This window comes from Dryobates pubescens, unplaced genomic scaffold, assembly GCF_014839835.1.
Source record: "Dryobates pubescens isolate bDryPub1 unplaced genomic scaffold, bDryPub1.pri scaffold_85_arrow_ctg1, whole genome shotgun sequence".
Taxonomy (NCBI): domain Eukaryota; kingdom Metazoa; phylum Chordata; class Aves; order Piciformes; family Picidae; genus Dryobates; species Dryobates pubescens.
The window spans coordinates 59,743-79,676 of NW_026530803.1; the positions used below are offsets into that span (position 1 = coordinate 59,743).

Genomic DNA, 19,934 nt, shown 5'->3' on the forward strand with positions numbered 1-19,934 from the left:
CCGGTCGCCACGGGCCGCGTTGCCGGGGGCGGGCGCTGGTCCCGGTGGCCACGGGTTGCTAAGGCTCCGGTCGCCAAGGCTCCCCGTTGCCATGAGCCGCCGTAGGTGGCGGCGCTGCGGTGCCGTAAAGCGGAGCGGGGAAGGGGAGGGTGGAGGGGGGGGTGGGGGTGTGAAAGGCTGGCAGGTGGCGGCGCTGCGGTGCCGTAAAGCGAGCGGGGCTGGCCGGCACGTGGAGCAGCAGTGCGCAGGCGCGGGGCTGCGGGAGGGGCGGGGCCGCCCGCGAGGACACGCCTCTTATTGGGCGGTGTCGACGTCCCGCTCCCCCCTCCCCCCCTGTGACGCAGAGGAAGAGGCGGGGCCTGAGGAGCGCAGCCGGAAGAGGTCGGTGGGGACGGCGGAAGGCGTCCGGGTACGGGCTGGGGAGCAGGGGCTGGGGAGCAGGGGCTGGGGAGCAGGGGCTGGGGAGCAGGGGCTGGGGAGCAGGGGCTGGGGAGCAGGGGCTGGGGAGCAGGGGCTGGGGAGCAGGGGCTGGGGAGCAGGGGCTGCGTACTGGGAGGGGGGAGAGGAGTCCCAGTACGGACTGGGAGCTCTATACTGGGAGGGGGGAGCTGAGTCCCAGCACGGACTGGGGACCAGGAGCTCTATATTTGGAGGCGGGAGCTGAGTCTCAGCACCGATTCGGGACCGGGAGCTCTATACTGGGAGGGGGGAGCTGAGTCTCAGCACCGATTCGGGACCGGGAGCTCTATACTGGGAGGGGGGAGCTGAGTCCCAGCACGGACTGGGGAACAGGAGCGCTATACTGGGAGGGGGGAGCTGAGTCCCAGCTCCGATTCGGGACCAGGAGCTCTATATTTGGAGGCGGGAGCTGAGTCTCAGCACCGATTCGGGACCGGGAGCTCTATACTGGGAGGGGGGAGCTGAGTCCCAGCACCGATTCGGGACCGGGAGCTCTATACTGGGAGGGGGGAGCTGAGTCCCAGCACCGATTCGGGACCGGGAGCTCTATACTGGGAGGGGGGAGCTGAGTCTCAGCACCGATTCGGGACCGGGAGCTCTATACTGGGAGGGGGGAGCTGAGTCCCAGCACCGATTCGGGACCGGGAGCTCTATACTGGGAGGGGGGAGCTGAGTCCCAGCACCGATTCGGGACCGGGAGCTCTATACTGGGAGGGGGGAGCTGAGTCTCAGCACCGATTCGGGACCGGGAGCTCTATACTGGGAGGGGGGAGCTGAGTCTCAGCACCGATTCGGGACCGGGAGCTCTATACTGGGAGGGGGGAGCTGAGTCCCAGCACGGACTGGGGAACAGGAGCGCTATACTGGGAGGGGGGAGCTGAGTCCCAGCTCCGATTCGGGACCAGGAGCTCTATATTTGGAGGCGGGAGCTGAGTCTCAGCACCGATTCGGGACCGGGAGCTCTATACTGGGAGGGGGGAGCTGAGTCCCAGCACCGATTCGGGACCGGGAGCTCTATACTGGGAGGGGGGAGCTGAGTCCCAGCACCGATTCGGGACCGGGAGCTCTATACTGGGAGGGGGGAGCTGAGTCTCAGCACCGATTCGGGACCGGGAGCTCTATACTGGGAGGGGGGAGCTGAGTCCCAGCACCGATTCGGGACCGGGAGCTCTATACTGGGAGGGGGGAGCTGAGTCCCAGCACCGATTCGGGACCGGGAGCTCTGTACTGGGAGGGGGGAGCTGAGTCCCAGCACCGATTCGGGACCTGGAGCTCTATACTGGGAGGGGGGGAGCTGAGTCCCAGCACCGATTCGGGACCGGGAGCTCTATATTTGGAGGCGGGAGCTGAGTCCCAGCACCGATTCGGGACCGGGAGCTCTATACTGGGAGGGGGGAGCTGAGTCCCAGCACCGATTCGGGACCGGGAGCTCTATACTGGGAGGGGGGAGCTGAGTCCCAGCACCGATTCGGGACCGGGAGCTCTATACTGGGAGGGGGGAGCTGAGTCCCAGCACCGATTCGGGACCTGGAGCTCTATACTGGGAGGGGGGAGCTGAGTCCCAGCACCGATTCGGGACCGGGAGCTCTATACTGGGAGGGGGGAGCTGAGTCCCAGCACGGACTGAGGACCAGGAGCTCTATACTGGGAGGGGGGAGCTGAGTCCCAGCACCGATTCGGGACCGGGAGCTCTATACTGGGAGGGGGGAGCTGAGTCTCAGCACCGATTCGGGACCGGGAGCTCTATACTGGGAGGGGGGAGCTGAGTCCCAGCACCGATTCGGGACCGGGAGCTCTATACTGGGAGGGGGGAGCTGAGTCCCAGCACCGATTCGGGACCGGGGAGCTCTATACTGGGAGGGGAGAGCTGAGTCCCAGCACCGATTCGGGACCGGGAGCTCTATACTGGGAGGGGGGAGCTGAGTCCCAGCACCGATTCGGGACCGGGAGCTCTATACTGGGAGGGGGGAGCTGAGTCCCAGCACGGACTGGGGACCAGGAGCTCTATACTGGGAGGGGGGAGCTGAATCCCAGCACCGATTCGGGACCGGGAGCTCTATACTGGGAGGGGGGAGCTGAGTCTCAGCACCGATTCGGGACCGGGAGCTCTATACTGGGAGGGGGGAGCTGAGTCCCAGCACCGATTCGGGACCGGGAGCTCTATACTGGGAGGGGGGAGCTGAGTCCCAGCACCGATTCGGGACCGGGAGCTCTATACTGGGAGGGGGGGAGCTGAGTCCCAGCACGGACTGGGGACCAGGAGCTCTATACTGGGAGGGGGGAGCTGAGTCCCAGCACCGATTCGGGACCTGGAGCTCTATACTGGGAGGGGGGGAGCTGAGTCCCAGCACCGATTCGGGACCGGGAGCTCTATACTGGGAGGGGGGAGCTGAGTCCCAGCACCGATTCGGGACCGGGAGCTCTATACTGGGAGGGGGGAGCTGAGTCCCAGCACCGATTCGGGACCGGGAGCTCTATACTGGGAGGGGGGAGCTGAGTCCCAGCACCGATTCGGGACCGGGAGCTCTATACTGGGAGGGGGGAGCTGAGTCCCAGCACCGATTCGGGACCGGGAGCTCTGTACTGGGAGGGGGGAGCTGAGTCCCAGCACCGATTCGGGACCGGGAGCTCTATACTGGGAGGGGGGAGCTGAGTCCCAGCACCGATTCGGGACCGGGAGCTCTGTACTGGGAGGGGGGAGCTGAGTCTCAGCACCGATTTGGGACCAGGAGCTCTATACTGGGAGGGGGGAGCTGAGTCCCAGCACCGGTTCGGGACCGGGAGCTCTATATTTGGAGGCGGGAGCTGAGTCCCAGCACCGATTCGGGACCGGGAGCTCTATACTGGGAGGGGGGAGCTGAGTCCCAGCACCGATTCGGGACCGGGAGCTCTATATTTGGAGGCGGGAGCTGAGTCCCAGCACCGATTCGGGACCGGGAGCTCTATACTGGGAGGGGGGAGCTGAGTCCCAGCACGGACTGAGGACCAGGAGCTCTATACTGGGAGGGGGGAGAGGAGTCCCAGTACGGACTGGGGACCGGGAGCTCTATACTGGGAGGGGGGAGCTGAGTCCCAGTACGGACTGGGGACCGGGAGCTCTATACTGGGAGGGGGGAGCTGAGTCCCAGTACGGACTGGGGACCGGGAGCTCTATACTGAGAGGGGGGAGCTGAGTCCCAGCACGGACTGGGGACCGGGAGCTCTGTACTGGGAGGGGGGAGCTGAGTCCCAGCACCGATTCGGGACCGGGAGCTCTATACTGGGAGGGGGGAGCTGAGTCCCAGCACGGACTGAGGACCAGGAGCTCTATACTGGGAGGGGGGAGAGGAGTCCCAGTACGGACTGGGGACCGGGAGCTCTATACTGGGAGGGGGGAGCTGAGTCCCAGTACGGACTGGGGACCGGGAGCTCTATACTGGGAGGGGGGAGCTGAGTCCCAGCACGGACTGAGGACCAGGAGCTCTATACTGGGAGGGGGGAGAGGAGTCCCAGTACGGACTGGGGACCGGGAGCTCTATACTGGGAGGGGGGAGCTGAGTCCCAGCACCGATTCGGGACCGGGAGCTCTATACTGGGAGGGGGGAGCTGAGTCCCAGCACCGATTCGGGACCGGGAGCTCTATACTGGGAGGGGGGAGCTGAGTCCCAGCACCGATTCGGGACCGGGAGCTCTATACTGGGAGGGGGGAGCTGAGTCCCAGCACCGATTCGGGACCTGGAGCTCTATACTGGGAGGGGGGAGCTGAGTCCCAGCACCGATTCGGGACCGGGAGCTCTATACTGGGAGGGGGGAGCTGAGTCCCAGCACCGGTTCGGGACCTGGAGCTCTATACTGGGAGGGGGGAGCTGAGTCCCAGCACGGACTGAGGACCAGGAGCTCTATACTGGGAGGGGGGAGCTGAGTCCCAGCACCGATTCGGGACCGGGAGCTCTATACTGGGAGGGGGAAGCTGAGTCCCAGCACCGATTCGGGACCGGGAGCTCTGTACTGGGAGGGGGGAGCTGAGTCCCAGCACCGACAGGGGGCCAGGGGCTCCATACGGGGAGGGGGGAGCTGAGTCCCAGCACCGACAGGGGGCCAGGGGCTCCATACGGGGAGGGGGTCCTTGTCCCCTTACCCTTCTGCAGCCAGGAGCTCTCTGTCCCAGTACAAACCGGTGGCCACCGACCCTGTGCTGGGAGGCTGTCCCAGGGCTGCCGCTGCCCCTGCCGATGGTTGCTCTTTGTCCCCCTCCCCAGGTCCCTGTTTCCTTGGTCCTGCAGCACTAGAGACCCTCAGCCATGGTGAGTGCGGCCAGGCACGGCCCCCCCAGGGCCACTGTGGCCATGTCAGGGCCGCTGTGGCCACCCCAATGTCCCCCCCCCCCAGGTTCTAACCTTCTGTTCCCCCTCCCCAGGGCGAGCGCAAGGGCACCAACAAGTATTACCCTCCCGACTTCGACCCAGCCAAGGTGAGGGGAACTGGGGTCTGAGGGGGTGGCAGTGGGGGTTGGGGGGTGCCAAGGAGTCACCCAGACCCCCCCCCCGACCCCCATTTGTGTTGTGTCCCCCCTGGCAGCATGGCTCCCTCAACAAGTACCACCACAGCCACCCGCTGCGGGAGCGTGCCCGCAAGCTGGCCCAGGGCATCCTCATCATCAGGTGAGGGGCAGCCCCCGAGGGGGGGCTGGGGGCAGCACCCGAGGGGGGCTGGGGGCAAACCCAGAGGGCCTGGGGGCAGAACTCGAGGGGGAGCTGGGGGCAAACCCAGAGGGCCTGGGGGCAGCACTCAAGGGGGGGCAGGGGGCAAACCCAGAGGGCTTGGGGGCAGCCCCCAAGGGGGGGCAGGGGGCAAACCCGGGGGGCCTGGGGGCAGCACCCGAGGGGGGGCTGGGGGCAAACCCGGGGGGGCTGGGGGCAGCACCCGAGGGGGGGCTGGGGGCAAACCCGGGGGGGCTGGGGGCAGCACCCGAGGGGGGGCTGGGGGCAAACCCGGGGGGGCTGGGGGCAGCACCCGAGGGGGGACTGGGGGCAGCACCTGAGAGGGGGCTGGGGGCAAACCCGGGGGGCCTGGGGGCAGCACCCAAGGGGGGGCAGGGGGCAAATCCAGAGGGCCTGGAGGCAGCACCCAAGGGGGGCTTGGGGGCAAACCCAGAGGGCTTGGGGGCAGCACCTGAGAGGGGGCTGGGGGCAAACCCAGAGGGCCTGGGGGCAGCACCCAAGGGGGGGGGCTGGGGGCAGCACCCAAGGGGGGGGCTGGGGGCAGCACCTGAGGGGGGCTTGGGGACAAAACCAGAGGAGGGCTTGGGGGGCAGCACCAGGGAGCCTGGGGGCAGCACCTGAGAGGGGGCTTGGGGTGAAAACCAGAGGAGGGTCTGGGGGCAGCACCCGAGGGGGGGCTGAGGACAGCACCAGGGGACCTGGGGGCAGCACCTGAGGGGGGGCAGGGGGCAAACCCAGAGGGCTTGGGGGCAGCACCCAAGGTGGGGCTGGGGGCAAACCCAGAGGGGCTGGGGGCAGCATTCAAGGGGGGCTTGGGGACAAAACCAGAGGAGGGCTTGGGGGGCAGCACCAGGGAGCCTGGGGGCAGCACCTGAGAGGGGGCTTGGTGGTGAAAACCAGAGGAGGGTCTGGGGGCAGCACCCGAGGGGGGGCTGAGGACAGCACCAGGGGAGCTGGGGGCAGCACCCAAGGGGGGGCTGGGGGCAAACCCAGAGGGCCTGGGGGCAGCACCCAAGGTGGGGCTGGGGGCAGCACCTGAGGGGGCCTTGGGGGCAAACCCAGAGGAGGGCTTGGGGGGCAGCACCAGGGAGCCTGGGGGCAGCACCCGAGGGGGGGCTTGGGGTGAAAACCAGAGGAGGGTCTGGGGGCAGCACCCGAGGGGGGGCTGAGGACAGCACCAGGGGACCTGGGGGCAGCACCCAAGGGGGGGCAGGGGGCAAACCCAGAGGGCTTGGGGGCAAACCCAGAGGGCCTGGGGGCAGCACCCAAGGGGGGGCTGAGGACAGCACCAGGGGACCTGGGGGCAGCACCCAAGGGGGGCTTGGGGTGAAAACCACAGGAGGGCCCTGGGCTGGGGGATGGGGGGGTGGGGGGCAGCCTGGAGCCTTCCCTGGCCGGGGCTGAGGCTTGCCCCTGTCGCCCCCCCGTGGCCACGCTGATGCCCCCCAGGTTCGAGATGCCTTACAACATCTGGTGCGAGGGCTGCAAGAACCACATCGGGATGGGTGAGCGCCCCTGGGCGGATCCTGGGCGGATCCTGGGTGGATCCTGGGCGGATCCCAGCCTGCCCTGCTGCCGGCAGGAGGCTCTGATCCCCCCCCCCCACTCCCCTCTCCCCCACCCTCCCCACCCCCTCCCCCCCCAGGGGTCCGCTACAACGCCGAGAAGAAGAAGGTTGGCTCCTACTACACGACGCCCATCTACAGGTGGGGGCTGGGGGTTGCCTCTTCCTCCTGGTGGGGGGCTCAGGGCCGGCAGGGACCCCTCCCCACCCCCCCCCTGAGCCTGCCCCCCGCCCAGGTTCCGGATGAAGTGCCACCTGTGCGTCAACTACATCGAGCTGCAGACCGACCCCGCGGGCTGCGACTACGTCATCGTCAGCGGCGCCCGGCGCAAGGAGGAGCGCTGGGACATGGGTGACAACCAGCAGCTGCTGCCCACGGGTCAGTGCCCCCCACCACGGGCACCAGTGGCCCCCCCTGGAGGGGCACGGGGCCAGCAGGGGGAGCGTTAGGGTGAGGGGGGGCCTGGCGGGCAAGGAGTTCCCCCGTGGGTCAGGAAGGAGCCCCGGAGGGGTCCCGGGGTGGGTGCTGAGCGCCACAGCTGGGGGAGGCAGGGAGAAGGGGGGGGGGGGGAAGGAGCTCTGGTGGTGATCCCCAGCTGGGGAGGTTTTGGCTGAGCCACCCTGAAGGCTCTGAGGCCGTTCAGGGAGACCTGGGCAGAGAGGAGCCCAGGAGGGCAGAGTCCTGCGGCTGGGGAGGAGGAATGAAGTGGGGGAGGGGGAGGGGCTGGGGAGCAGCCCTGGGGAGCAGGCCCAGGGAGGGGGTCCTGGTGGGCAACAAATTCCCCCCAGGGGTCAGGAACGAGCCCTGGAGGCCAGGAGGGCTGCAGGGCTCCTGGGGCACATTCAGGGTGGGTGCTGAGCGCCACAGCTGGGGACAGAGGGAGGGGGGAAGGGGGAGAGAGCTCAGGAGGTTTGGTGATGATCCCCAGCTGGGAAGGCTTTGGCTGAGCCACCTGAAGGCTCTGAGGCCATTCCCTGCCTGGATCCCTCCCCTCCAGCCCTGCCCAGATCCCCCTGCCTGGATCCCCCTGCCTGGATCCCTCCCCTCCAGCCCTGCCCGGATCCCCCTGCCTGGATCCCTCCCCTCCAGCCCTGCCTGGATCCCCCTGCCCGGATCCCCCTGCCTGGATCCCTCTCCTCCAGCCCTGCCCAGACCCCCCTGCCCAGATCCCCCTGCCTGGATCCTTCCCCTCCAGCCCTGCCCGGATCCCCCTGCCCGGATCCCTCCCCTCCATCCCTGCCCAGATCCCCCTGCCTGGATCCCTCCCTGGATCCCCCTGCCTGGATCCCTTCCCTCCAGCCCTGCCCAGATCCCCCTGCCCAGATCCCCCTGCCTGGATCCCTTCCCTCCAGCCCTGCCCAGATCCCCCTGCCCAGATCCCCCTGCCTGGATCCCTCCCCTCCAGCCCTGCCTGGATCCCCCTGCCCGGATCCCCCTGCCTGGATCCCTCCCCTCCAGCCCTGCCTGGATCCCCCTGCCCAGATCCCTCCCCTCCAGCCCAGATCCCTCCCCTCCAGCCCTGCCTGGATCCCCCTGCCTGGATCCCTCCCCTCCAGCCCTGCCTGGATCCCCCTGCCCAGATCCCTCCCCTCCAGCCCTGCCCAGATCCCCCTGCCCGGATCCCCCTGCCCGGATCCCTCCCCTCCAGCTCGCCGTCTGCAGCAAACCTTCCGAGGGTGCCCTCAGTGCCACCCTCCCAGGTCACCAACCCCGGGGGGTTGGGCAAGGCTGGTGCCAAGCCTCTGGGGGCTGCCCTCCCAAGTCCTCCCCCACCCTCGGCTGTGCCCCCCCAGAGCGAGAGGCGAAGGAGAAGCTGGAGACCGATGCCATGTTCCGGCTGGAGCACGGCGTGGCCGACCGGGCGGCCCTGCAGCGGGCAGTGCCCACCTTGGCCACCCTGCAGCAGGCACAGAGCGCCTGGAAGGATGACTTTGGCCTCAACAGTCGCCTGAGGAGGCGCTTCAGGGTGAGCTGGGACCCCCAGGCACCCCCCCAGCCCTGCTCTGCTGGACCTCCCCCCTCCCAGCACCACAGCTGCAGCACTGCCCCTGGGCAGCCTGGCACGGGCCTGGCACAGGCCTGGCACAGGGAGCAGCAGCTCTGCCCCTGGCCAAGCTCAGCCTTGCCCTGGGGGCAGCTCCAGCTTGGGTCCTCTGGGGCCAGAGCTTGGGAGCAGAGCTCAGAGGGCACCAAGCTGCTGGCAGGGAGCTGCAGAGAGCCAGAAGGGCTTCCCTCAGCCTCCTCTGCTGCAGCCTCAACCCCCCCTGGGGCCCTCAGCTGCTCCCCACAGCTCCCCCAGACCCTTCCCCTTCAGCCCCTTCCCCTCCTCATCCTCCCCCAGGCCCTTCCCCTCTAGACCCTTCCCCTCCTCATCCTCCCCCAGACCCTTCCCCTCTAGACCCTTCCCCTCCTTTTCCTCCCCCAGCCCCTTCCCCTCTAGACCCTTCCCCTCCTCTTCTTCCCCCAGCCCCTTCCCCTCTAGACCCTTCCCCTCCTCATCCTCCCCCAGGCCCTTCCCCTCTAGACCCTTCCCCTCCTCTTCTTCCCCCAGCCCCTTCCCCTCTAGACCTTCCCCTCCTCCTCCTCCCCCAGACCCTTCCCCTCCAGCCCCTTCCCCTCCTCATCCTCCCCCAGGCCCTTCCCCTCTAGACCCTTCCCCTCCTCTTCTTCCCCCAGCCCCTTCCCCTCCAGCCCCTTCCCCTCCTCTTCTTCCCCCAGCCCCTTCCCCTCCAGCCCCTTCCCCTCCTTTTCCTCCCCCAGCCCCTTCCCCTCTAGACCCTTCCCCTCCTCTTCTTCCCCCAGCCCCTTCCCCTCCAGCCCCTTCCCCTCCTCCTCCTCCCCCAGCCCCTTCCCCACCTTCCTTTGCCCTTCCCTGGCCACTCTCCACCCCCTCCCTGCCCTCCTCTGCCTCAGGTGCCCACCCCAGCCCCCCAGTGCCAGGGAGAGCCCTGCTGGGCAGCAGGGCACCAAGGGAGCTCCTTCTGCCCCCTCTGCCCTGCCCCAGCTGGGAGCTCACCCAGGAACCTCCTGGGCAGAGCTTCCCGGCCCTCACCTGGGAAGCTGCGGCAGACCCCTCCCCACCTTCCCCTTGCCCCCCCCCTCAGGAGGAGAAGAAGATCCTTCGTGAGGAGGAGGAGGAGGCAGCAGCCCTGCAGGCCAGGGCCGGGCTCAGCATCCCCCTGCTGCCCGAGGCCGAGGCCGACCGGCGCCTGGCAGCGCTGCTCAAGTACCACAGCCCCGACTGTGAGTGGGGAGGGGGCTCCGGGGAGGGGCTTGGGAGGGGGGTGGTCTCTGCCTCTTTGTGACCCCTCCCCTCCAAGCCTGGTGTCATTGTCCTCTCCCCCTGCAGCCTACGAGGAGAAGCAGAGGATGAAGAGGACAGAGATCTCCTCCCGCTCCTGGTTCCCCTCCGCCACCCCCAGCAAGGCTGGGGAGACCCTCCGGAAATTGGGGCTGGGGGCTCGGGGGCTCTGGGGGGGCGGTTGTGGGGGTCCCACCCCCAGCACCAGCAGCAGCCCCCTGCTGCCCCCTCCAGCCCCTCCAGCCACCCCTGCCAGGCTCGGCATCGTTCGGCGCCGCTCGGGAGAGGGGCAGGGGGAGGGGGGGGAGGCAGAGCAGCAGGGTCAGGGACCCCCCCCCAGCCCTCCCTCCCCCCAAATTGGGGTCCAGGGAGGGGGAGGGGATGCCCCCCCCGCGCCCCCTGCCCCCCACCCCACTGCCTCCCTCGTTGCTGACTACTCTGACTCCAGCTCTGAGGCCGAGACCCCCTGAGGGGGCTTTGGGGCTGGACCCTCCCTGCCCTCCCCCCTCAGGCTGGTCCTGGGGGGGCCCCAAGCCCCCTCCTCTAATTTATAACCCCCCACCCCCAATTAAAAGCTGTTCTTGAGGTGGTGTCTCTGTGTGTGGCTGCAGCCCCCCTCCCCATTTCACCCTGGCACAGGGACCCCCTAGGGGGGGGGTCTGGGGAGGGGGTCCCTGCTCTGTCCCCCAGCGTCAGATGGGGGAGGGGAGGGGGGGAGTCCCCACAGCCCCCTCCCCATCTCATCCCCTGGTGCCCTCAGACCCCAACCCCAATCCCCCTCTTGCCCCCAGACTCATTCCAGGCCTTCTTTTGCCTCCCTCTCCTCCAGTCCCTCTGTTGCCCCCAGACCCTCTTTTGCCACCCCCTCCCCCTCCAGTCCCTCTGTTGCCCCCAGACCCTCTTTTGCCACCCCCTCCCCTCCAGTCCCTCTGTTGCCCCCAGACCCTCTTTTGCCACCCCCTCCCCCTCCAGTCCCTCTGTTGCCCCCAGACCCTCTTTTGCCACCCCCTCCCCTCCAGTCCCTCTGTTGCCCCCAGACCCTCTTTTGCCACCCCCTCCCCCTCCAGTCCCTCTGTTGCCCCCAGACCCTCTTTTGCCACCCCCTCCCCTCCAGTCCCTCTGTTGCCCCCAGACCCTCTTTTGCCACCCCCTCCCCTCCAGTCCCTCTGTTGCGCCCAGACCCTCTTTTGCCACCCCCTCCCCTCCAGTCCCTCTGTTGCCCCCAGACCCTCTTTTGCCACCCCCTCCCCTCCAGTCCCTCTCTTGCCCCCAGACCCTCTTTTGCCACCCCCTCCCCTCCAGTCCCTCTGTTGCCCCCAGACCCTCTTTTGCCACCCCCTCCCCTCCAGTCCCTCTGTTGCCCCCAGACCCTCTTTTGCCACCCCCTCCCCTCCAGTCCCTCTGTTGCCCCCAGACCCTCTTTTGCCACCCCCTCCCCTCCAGTCCCTCTGTTGCCCCCAGACCCTCTTTTGCCACCCCCTCCCCTCCAGTCCCTCTGTTGCCCCCAGACCCTCTTTTGCCACCCCCTCCCCTCCAACCTCCCCACTCCCTTTGTTTCCCTCAGACCCCCTCCCCCAGACCCATTCCGGACCCTCTTTTGCCCCCCCTGCCCCTCTCCAGCCCCTCCCTCGCTCCCAGACCCCTCCCCAGTCCCTCCCCGTTCGTCGCCGTTCCGCGGCCAGGCTGCGCCGGGGTGGGGGTTGGGGGCACCGGAAGCCCCGGGCTGGGTTTCCGTCGCCGCCGCCGCTGCCGGGATGGCTCTGGAGGCGATCCGGTACCGCCGGGGTTCCCTGCAGATCCTCAACCAGCTGCTGCTCCCCGCGGAGCTCCGCTATGAGTCGGTGCCCGGCGTGGAACGAGCCTGGAGGGCGATCGCCGACATGGAGGTGAGCAGAGCACCGGGACCCGTCCCCCGGTACCGGGATCCGCCAAGCAGCGGGACCCTTCCCCTTAGCACCGGGGACCCTTCCCCTAGCCCCGGAGACCCCTCCCGTAGCCCGAAGACCCCCTCCCCTTAGCCCCGGAACCCCTTCCCTTTAGCACCGGGACCCTTTTCCCCGGTACCGGCGTCCGCCAAGCAGCGGGACCCCTTCCCTTTAGCACCGGGGACCCTTCCCCTAGCCCCGGAGACCCCTTCCGTAGCCCGAAGACCCCCTCCCCTTAGCCCCGGGACCCCTTCCCCTTAACACCGGGACCCGTCCCCCGGTACCGGTGTCCGCCAAGCACCGGAACCCCTTCCCTTTAGCATCGGGACCCGTCCCCCGGTACTGGCGTCCGCCAAGCAGCGGGACCCTTCCCCTTAGCACCGGGGACCCTTCCCCTAGCCCCGGAGACCCCTTCCGTAGCCCGAAGACCCCCTCCCCTTAGCCCCGGAACCCCTTCCCTTTAGCACCGGGACCCTTTTCCCCGGTACCGGCGTCCGCCAAGCAGCGGGACCCTTCCCCCTTAGCACCGGGGACCCTTCCCCTAGCCCCGGGGACCCCTTCCGTAGCCCTGGGACCCCCTCCCCTTAGCCCCGGGACCCCTTCCCCTTAACACCGGGACCCGTCCCCCGGTACCGGTGTCCGCCAAGCACCGGAACCCCTTCCCTTTAGCACCGGGACCCTTTCCCCCGGTACCGGCGTCCGCCAAGCAGCGGGACCCTTCCCCTTAGCACCGGAGACCCCTTCCGTAGCCCGAAGACCTCCTCCCCTTAGCCCCGGGACCCCTTCCCCTTAGCAGCGGGACCCGTCCCCCGGTACCGGCGTCCGCCAAGCAGCGGGACCCTTCCCCTTAGCACCGGAACCCCTTCCCCAAGCCCCGGAGACCCCTTCCGTAGCCCTAGGACCCCCTCCCCTTAGCCCCGGGACCCCTTCCCCTTAACACCGGGACCCGTCCCCCGGTACCGGTGTCCGCCAAGCACCGGAACCCCTTCCCTTTAGCACCGGGACCCTTTCCCCCGGTACCGGCGCCCGCCAAGCAGCGGGACCCTTCCCCTTAGCACCGGGGACCCTTCCCCTAGCCCCGGAGACCCCTTCCGTAGCCCGAAGACCCCCTCCCCTTAGCCCCGGGACCCCTTCCCCTTAGCAGCGGGATCCGTCCCCCGGTACCGGCGTCCGCCAAGCAGCGGGACCCGTCCCCCGGTACCGGTGTCCACCAAGCACCGCAACCCCTTCCCCTTAGCACCGGGACCCTTTCCCCCGGTACCGGCGTCCGCCAAGCAGCGGGACCCTTCCCCTTAGCACCGGGGACCCTTCCCCTAGCCCCGGAGACCCCTCCCGTAGCCCCGGGACCCCTTCCCCTTAGCAGCGGGACCCCTTCCCCTTAGCAGCGGGACCCGTCCCCCGGTACCGGTGTCCGCCAAGCACCGGAACCCCTTCCCTTTAGCATCGGGACCCTTTCCCCCGGTACCGGCGTCCGCCAAGCACCGGAACCCCTTCCCTTTAGCACCGGGACCCTTTCCCCCGGTACCGGCGTCCGCCAAGCAGCGGGACCCTTCCCCTTAGCACCGGGGACCCCTTCCGTAGCCCCTGAGACTCCCTCCTCTTAGCCCCGGGACCCCTTCCCCTTAGCACCGGGACCCTTTCCCCCGGTACCGGCGTCCGCCAAGCAGCGGGACCCTTCCCCTTAGCACCGGGGACCCTTCCCCTAGCCCCGGAGACCCCTCCCGTAGCCCTGGGACCCCTTCCCCTTAGCACCGGGACCCGTCCCCCGGTACCGGCGTCCGCCAAGCAGCGGGACTCTTCCCCCGGTACCGGCGTCCGCCAAGCACGGGGACCCCCCCATAGCCCCGGAGAGCAGCCCCCGGGAGCGGCACGCAGGGGTCCGGGGGTGGCTTTGGGGCCCAGGCACCGATCCGGTAGCTGCCCCGGTAGGTGCGGGGCGCCCCGGCCATAGCCCTGGTCGGTTGCCTGAGCCTGGCGGTGGAGCTGGCGGGGGGCTCGGAGGCTCCGGCGGGGGGCTCGGAGGCTCCGGCGGAGGACGCGGCGGCGCTGGAGGCTTTCGTGGAGCGGCGGCTCCGGTACCTGCTCACGGCGAGACCGACCGCGGTCAACCTCGCCCGGGAGGCTCAGCGGCTCCTGGCCTTCATCCGCCGGCGGCTGCAGACCCCCGGGGTCACCGCCCAGGGGCTGCGGGAGAGGTACCGGAGCCGGCACCGGGACGGGACCGGGGGAGCAGCGGGGAGGGGGCGCTGGGAGGGGTACGGGGGGGGGGGGGTACCGGTGTCCACTGGGGGCTTTTGGGGTGGCATGGGGGGGGGGGTATAGGATGCCCGGAGGGGTACGGGGGGGGGTACCGGTGACCAGTGGGGGGGATTGAGGGGGCATGGGGGGTACTGGGGGGCTACCGGTGCCTAGTTGGGGGGGGTGTAGGCGCTTGGAGGGGTACTGGGGGGGTACTGGTGCCCACTGGGGGCTTTTGGGGTGGCATGGGGGGGTGGGGGTGTAGGGTGCTAGAAGGGGTACTAGGGGGCTCCCGGTGCCCAGTGGGGGGTGGTTTGGGGGTGCCAGCTTGCCCCCCTCCCCCCCCCCCCAGCATCCTGGAGCACATCGAGGGGCTGCTGGAGCAGGACCGGGAGGTGAATCGGCGCATCGGGGGGCACGGAGCAGGGCACATCCTGTGCCACCTCCCCGAGGGTGCCAGCGTCACCATCCTCACCCACTGCAACACTGGCACCCTGGCCACCGCCGGCTACGGCACCGCCCTGGGTACGGCACCTGGGGGGGGCATCTAGGGGGGCGCCTGGGGGGCACTGCCCCTGAGGTCCTTCCCCCCTAAAGGTGGCTTTGGTCTGGGGTGAAAGCAGCAGGGGGACTGGCACCGAGCTGGGTGCTGCACCCATGGGTGCCGGGGGTGGCCTTGGGGACAGGCAGTGAGCTGGGTGCTGCACCCATGGGTGCCGGGGGTGGCCTTGGGGACAGGCAGTGAGCTGGGTGCTGCACCCATGGGTGCCGGGGGTGGCCTTGGGGACAGGCACCGAGCTGGGTGCTGCACCCATGGGGGCTGGGGGTGGCATTGGGGGCAGGCACGGAGCTGGGTGCTGCACCCATGGGGGCTGGGGGTGGCCTTGGGGACAGGCAGTGAGCTGGGTGCTGCACCCATGGGGGCTGGGGGTGGCCTTGGAGACTGGCACCGAGCTGGGTGCTGCACCCATGGGTGCCGGGGGTGGCCTTGGGGATAGGCAGTGAGCTGGGTGCTGCACCCATGGGTGCTGGGGGTGGCCTTGGGGACAGGCAGCGAGCTGGGTGCTGCACCCATGGGTGCTGGGGGTGGCCTTGGGGACAGGCAGTGAGCTGGGTGCTGCACCCATGGGGGCTGGGGGTGGCCTTGGAGACTGGCACAGAGCTGGGTGCTGCACCCATGGGTGCCAGGGTGGCCTTGGGGCCAGGCAGTGAGCTGGGTGCTGCACCCATGGGTGCCGGGGGTGGCCTTGGGGACAGGCAGTGAGCTGGGTGCTGCACCCATGGGTGCCAGGGTTGGCCTTGGGGCCAGGCAGTGAGCTGGGTGCTGCACCCATGGGGGCCGGGGGTGGCCTTGGAGACTGGCACCGAGCTGGGTGCTGCACCCATGGGTGCCGGGGGTGGCCTTGGAGACTGGCACCGAGCTGGGTGCTGCACCCATGGGTGCCGGGGGTGGCCTTGTGGACAGGCAGTGAGCTGGGTGCTGCACCCGTGGGTGCCAGGGTGGCCTTGGGGACAGGCAGTGAGCTGGGTGCTGCACCCATGGGTGCCGGGGGTGGCCTTGGGGGCAGGCACCGAGCTGGGTGCTGCACCCATGGGTGCCGGGGGTGGCCTTGGGGACAGGCAGTGAGCTGGGTGCTGCACCCATGGGTGCCGGGGGTGGCCTTGGGGACAGGCAGTGAGCTGGGTGCTGCACCCATGGGTGCCGGGGGTGGCCTTGGGGGCAGGCACAGAGCTGGGTGCTGCACCCATGGGGGCTGGGGGTGGCCTTGGGGACAGGCACCGAGCTGGGTGCTGCACCCATGGGTGCCGCGGGTGGCCTTGTGGACAGGCAGTGAGCTGGGTGATGCACCCATGGGTGCCGGGGGTGGCCTTGGGGACAGGCACCGAGCTGGGTGCTGCACCCATGGGTGCCGGGGGTGGCCTTGGGGCCAGGCAGTGAGCTGGGTGCTGCACCCATGGGTGCCGGGGGTGGCCTTGGGGCCAGGCAGTGAGCTGGGTGCTGCACCCATGGGGGCTGGGGGTGGCCTTGGAGACTGGCACCGAGCTGGGTGCTGCACCCATGGGTGCCGGGGGTGGCCTTGGGGACAGGCAGTGAGCTGGGTGCTGCACCCATGGGTGCCGGGGGTGGCCTTGGGGTCAGGCACCGAGCTGGGTGCTGCACCCATGGGTGCTGGGGGTGGCCTTGGGGACAGGCAGTGAGCTGGGTGCTGCAACCATGGGTGCCGGGGGTGGCCTTGGGGACAGGCACCGAGCTGGGTGCTGCACCCATGGGTGCCGGGGGTGGCCTTGCAGACTGGCACCGAGCTGGGTGCTGCATCCATGGGTGCTGTGGGTGGCCTTGGGGACAGGCACCGAACTGGGTGCTGCACCCATAGGTGCCGGGGGTGGCCTTGGGGACAGGCAGTGAGCTGGGTGCTGCACCCATGGGGGCTGGGGGTGGCCTTGGGGCCAGGCAGTGAGCTGGGTGCTGCACCCATGGGGGCTGGGGGTGGCCTTGGAGACTGGCACCGAGCTGGGTGCTGCACCCATGGGTGCCGGGGGTGGCCTTGGGGGCAGGCAGTGAGCTGGGTGCTGCACCCATGGGTGCCGGGGGTGGCCTTAGGGCCAGGCAGTGAGCTGGGTGCTGCACCCATGGGTGCCGGGGGTGGCCTTGGGGCCAGGCAGTGAGCTGGGTGCTGCACCCATGGGGGCTGGGGGTGGCCTTGGGGCCAGGCAGTGAGCTGGGTGCTGCACCCATGGGTGCTGGGGGTGGCCTTGGGGACAGGCACCGAGCTGGGTGCTGCACCCATGGGGGCTGGGGGTGGCCTTGGAGACTGGCACCGAGCTGGGTGCTGCACCCATGGGTGCTGGGGGTGGCCTTGGGGACAGGCAGTGAGCTGGGTGCTGCACCCATGGGTGCCGGGGGTGGCCTTGGGGACAGGCAGTGAGCTGGGTGCTGCACCCATGGGTGCCGGGGGTGGCCTTGGGGACAGGCACCGAGCTGGGTGCTGCCCCGGGGTGTCCCTTGGGGGACAGCCGCCCCACACCTGCTGGTCTCACCCTGCCTTCTTGCCTCCCCCTGCCCGTGGCGCCCCCCGCAGGCATCGTGCGGGCGCTGCACGCCCGGGGCCGCCTGCGCCGGGTGCTGTGCACCGAGACTCGGCCTTGCAACCAGGGCGGGAGGCTGACGGCGGCCGAGCTGCTGCACGACGGCGTCCCGGCCACGCTCATCGCCGACGGCGCCGCCGCCGCCGCCATGCGGCACCGAGGGGTCCAAGGTGAGCGGCGGCACCGCTGCGGCGGGGTGGGGGCAGCGAGGGCGATAAGGACTTCCCCTTCCTCCTCGCCGCCCCTCCCCCTCGCTGAGCCCCCCCCCTCCCCCCCTCGTTGTGTCCCCAGCCGTGGTGGTCGGCGCCGACCGCGTGGCAGCCAACGGCGACACTGCCAACAAGATTGGCACCTACCAGCTGGCGGTGGTGGCACAGTACCACGGGGTCCCCTTCTACGTGGCAGCCCCCAGCTCGTCCTGTGACCTGGAGACGGCTTCTGGTGGGGACATCCCCATCGAGGAGAGGTCCCGGCGGGAGCTCACCCACCTGCAGGGCGTGCGGCTGGCACCCGAGGGTAGGTGGCACAGGGTGGGCGGGGAGGGGGCATAAAAGTGGGTGGCACACGGTGGGTTCTGCCTGGCTTGGTGGTGTGTCCTCTGGGTGGGCGTCGTGGGGGGGGTCCCCTGGGTGTCATAGGAGTGGGTGGCACAGGGAGGGTACCACTGGGTGCGTGTTCTGTCCCCGGATGGGTTTTGTGTCCCCCTGGGTGGGTGTCATGGGTGTCCCCCCGGTGGGTGTTCCACCCCCAGGTGGGTGTTGTGTCCCCTGCATGGGTGTCACGGGGGTCCCTTGGGTGGGTGTCGTGGCTGTCCCAGGGTGGGCTTCCCATGGAGCTGATGCAAGAAGGATCCTGTGTAACCCCGGGCGGGGGGGGGGGGGTCCCTATAAGGGATATGTAGGACGGGGGGGACCCTAATAGAGGGCAGGGGTCCCCATCCCTGCTGGGGGAGGGGGAGCCAGCAGAGCCCCTGTGACCCTCCCCCTTCCCCTCCATCTCCAGGGATCGACGTTTGGAACCCGGCCTTCGATGTCACCCCCCACGAGCTCATCACGGGGGGGATCGTCACCGAGTGGGGGGTCTTTGCCCCCGGGGAGCTGCGCCGGGCGCTGGCGGAGCGGGCGGCGCTGGCGGGGGGGCAGCAGTAAAAGGCTTTGACTGCGGCAGCGTTTCCGCCTCGCTACATCCCGGCGTGCTTCGCGGCCTGCCCGCCTGCTTCTGGGCGTGCCTGGGCCTGCCCCGTTGTATCCCGGCATGCTCTGCGGCCTGCCCCCGCTAAGCTCTGGGCGTACACTTGGCCCCGCCATGTCCCGGCGTGCTCCGCGGCCCGCCTGGCTGTATCCCGGCATGCCCCGCGGGGGAGGACCCGGAAGCGCCTCGGTGCCATGGCCCAGGGCACGCCGAAGGGGCCCGGGAGAGCGGCAGCGGCCCAGGCCCAGGCCCGGGCCGTGCGGGGGCCGCGGAAGGGAGGTGAGGGGTGGGCGGGAGCCGGAGCGGTGGTGGTTTGGAGGCGGAGGGCCGGCAGGGGCTTCCTCGGGGGAGCTCCTGGGGCTGGAGGGGGAAGCGGGGCGCGGGGAGGGCTCCGCCGCTTCTCCTCGGGGCAAGGAGGTTTGCCGGGGGGGGCGGGGGAGGGTCTCTTCGGGGCAGGGGGGCTCGGAGGTGTCCTGGCTTTACCCTCCGCTGCCCCCACCCAGGTCGGACGATCGCCCCCAAGAAGCTCCGCGTGATCCAGCAGCAGAAGCTGAAGAAGGTGAGCGGCGAGCGGGGAGGCTCCGAGGAGCTCTGGGGGCAATGTGAGGTGAACCGAGGGGGGGATGCCCCCGAGCGCTCCCCGCTGATCCCCAACCCTCTCCCACCCCCCCACCCTCGCCCCTGCAGCGCCTGGAGGTGGGGATCCGCCTGAAGATCGAGCGGGACGCGGTGCAGCGGGCGGCCGTGGGGCTCCCCAAGAAGCTGGCGGTGGTCGCCGCTCCCCCCGGCGGCGGCGGCGGCGGAGGCTCCGGCAAGGGCAAAACCAAAGCCGCAAAGAAAGGTCGGAGCTGAGACTCCGCCGTCCTCGGTACCGAGCCCGAAGCCGTCCCGCTGCCCCGGGCGGGTGCGGGAGGTGGAATTGTTTCATTAATAAAAGGATTTGGGGGTGGTCGCTGCTACCCCGCCCCCGCAACGTTGTTGATGCTTCCCCGGGTGCGGTCGGGGGAGGTCCTGGGGTCGGGGATGGAACGGACCGGGCCCGGTGGCTCCGGAGTGGGGCTCGTGGGGTCGGCGTCTCCCAAGGGCGGGAGGGTCCCGGGGTCGGTCTGTCTGGGGCAGGTCGGGAGGGTCCCGGGCCCGCTGTCTCCGGAAGGGGGCCAGGGGGCTCCCAGCGTCTCCCGTGGGGGAGGGTCCTGGCTCCTCTCCCTCCGCCGCCCGCAGGGTTTTTGTGAATGGAGCTCCCTGGTCCCTCCCCCCACGCCTGGCTCTTCTCGCTGATTGGTGCCCTGCGGGATGATTGACGGCGCGCCCCATCGCCGCCCTGATTGACAGCGAGGCTCCCGCTGCCGGCCAATGGGCGGGCAGCGTGGGGCGGGCCCTGTGCTGTGATTGGTTGGCGCTGCGGAGGCGCCTTCAAGGCTCTGTCCCTCCTTTATTTTGGGGGGGGAGGGATGACGACACGAGGGAC

At 69.8% G+C, this 19,934-nt stretch overlaps 3 protein-coding genes across 3 annotated transcripts; all 3 read left to right on the forward strand.

Annotated features, from left to right (window-relative positions):
* The first annotated feature begins 353 nt into the window (after positions 1–353).
* YJU2B (YJU2 splicing factor homolog B) lies at positions 354–10,675 on the forward strand. The gene is made up of 11 exons (XM_054179566.1): positions 354–409; positions 4,698–4,742; positions 4,856–4,909; positions 5,017–5,099; positions 6,609–6,664; positions 6,805–6,865; positions 6,960–7,102; positions 8,518–8,690; positions 9,829–9,967; positions 10,074–10,208; positions 10,665–10,675. Exons 2-11 carry the CDS (start codon positions 4,740–4,742, stop codon positions 10,673–10,675), a joined length of 858 nt encoding a protein of 285 aa, XP_054035541.1. The 5' UTR covers positions 354–409; positions 4,698–4,739.
* Positions 10,676–11,686: 1,011 nt separating this feature from the next.
* On the forward strand, positions 11,687–18,453 carry MRI1 (methylthioribose-1-phosphate isomerase 1). The gene is made up of 6 exons (XM_054179567.1): positions 11,687–11,911; positions 13,880–14,145; positions 14,541–14,713; positions 17,269–17,445; positions 17,567–17,791; positions 18,278–18,453. Exons 1-6 carry the CDS (start codon positions 11,780–11,782, stop codon positions 18,421–18,423), a joined length of 1,119 nt encoding a protein of 372 aa, XP_054035542.1. The 5' UTR covers positions 11,687–11,779; the 3' UTR covers positions 18,424–18,453.
* A 207-nt stretch (positions 18,454–18,660) lies between these two features.
* CUNH19orf53 (chromosome unknown C19orf53 homolog) lies at positions 18,661–19,389 on the forward strand. The gene is made up of 3 exons (XM_054179569.1): positions 18,661–18,745; positions 18,970–19,025; positions 19,154–19,389. The coding sequence occupies exons 1-3, from the start codon at positions 18,661–18,663 to the stop codon at positions 19,316–19,318; spliced, it is 306 nt and encodes a 101-aa protein (XP_054035544.1). The 3' UTR covers positions 19,319–19,389.
* The last annotated feature ends 545 nt before the right edge of the window (positions 19,390–19,934 follow it).

What these genes read in the sequence shown, in the direction of transcription:
- YJU2B (XM_054179566.1), top strand. An exon ending in CAAGAACCACATCGGGATGG is followed by an intron (nt 6,665 to 6,804) that starts GTGAGCGCCCCT and finishes CTCCCCCCCCAG; the next exon opens with GGGTCCGCTACAACGCCGAG. An exon ending in GCCTGAGGAGGCGCTTCAGG is followed by an intron (nt 8,691 to 9,828) that starts GTGAGCTGGGAC and finishes CCCCCCCCTCAG; the next exon opens with GAGGAGAAGAAGATCCTTCG.
- MRI1 (XM_054179567.1), top strand. Translation starts at nt 11,780, where the DNA reads ATGGCTCTGGAGGCGATCCGGTACCGCCGGGGTTCCCTGCAGATCCTC. An exon ending in GCGGCACCGAGGGGTCCAAG is followed by an intron (nt 17,446 to 17,566) that starts GTGAGCGGCGGC and finishes TTGTGTCCCCAG; the next exon opens with CCGTGGTGGTCGGCGCCGAC. An exon ending in CGTGCGGCTGGCACCCGAGG is followed by an intron (nt 17,792 to 18,277) that starts GTAGGTGGCACA and finishes CTCCATCTCCAG; the next exon opens with GGATCGACGTTTGGAACCCG.
- CUNH19orf53 (XM_054179569.1), top strand. Translation starts at nt 18,661, where the DNA reads ATGGCCCAGGGCACGCCGAAGGGGCCCGGGAGAGCGGCAGCGGCCCAG. An exon ending in GCGGGGGCCGCGGAAGGGAG is followed by an intron (nt 18,746 to 18,969) that starts GTGAGGGGTGGG and finishes GCCCCCACCCAG; the next exon opens with GTCGGACGATCGCCCCCAAG. An exon ending in AGCAGCAGAAGCTGAAGAAG is followed by an intron (nt 19,026 to 19,153) that starts GTGAGCGGCGAG and finishes TCGCCCCTGCAG; the next exon opens with CGCCTGGAGGTGGGGATCCG.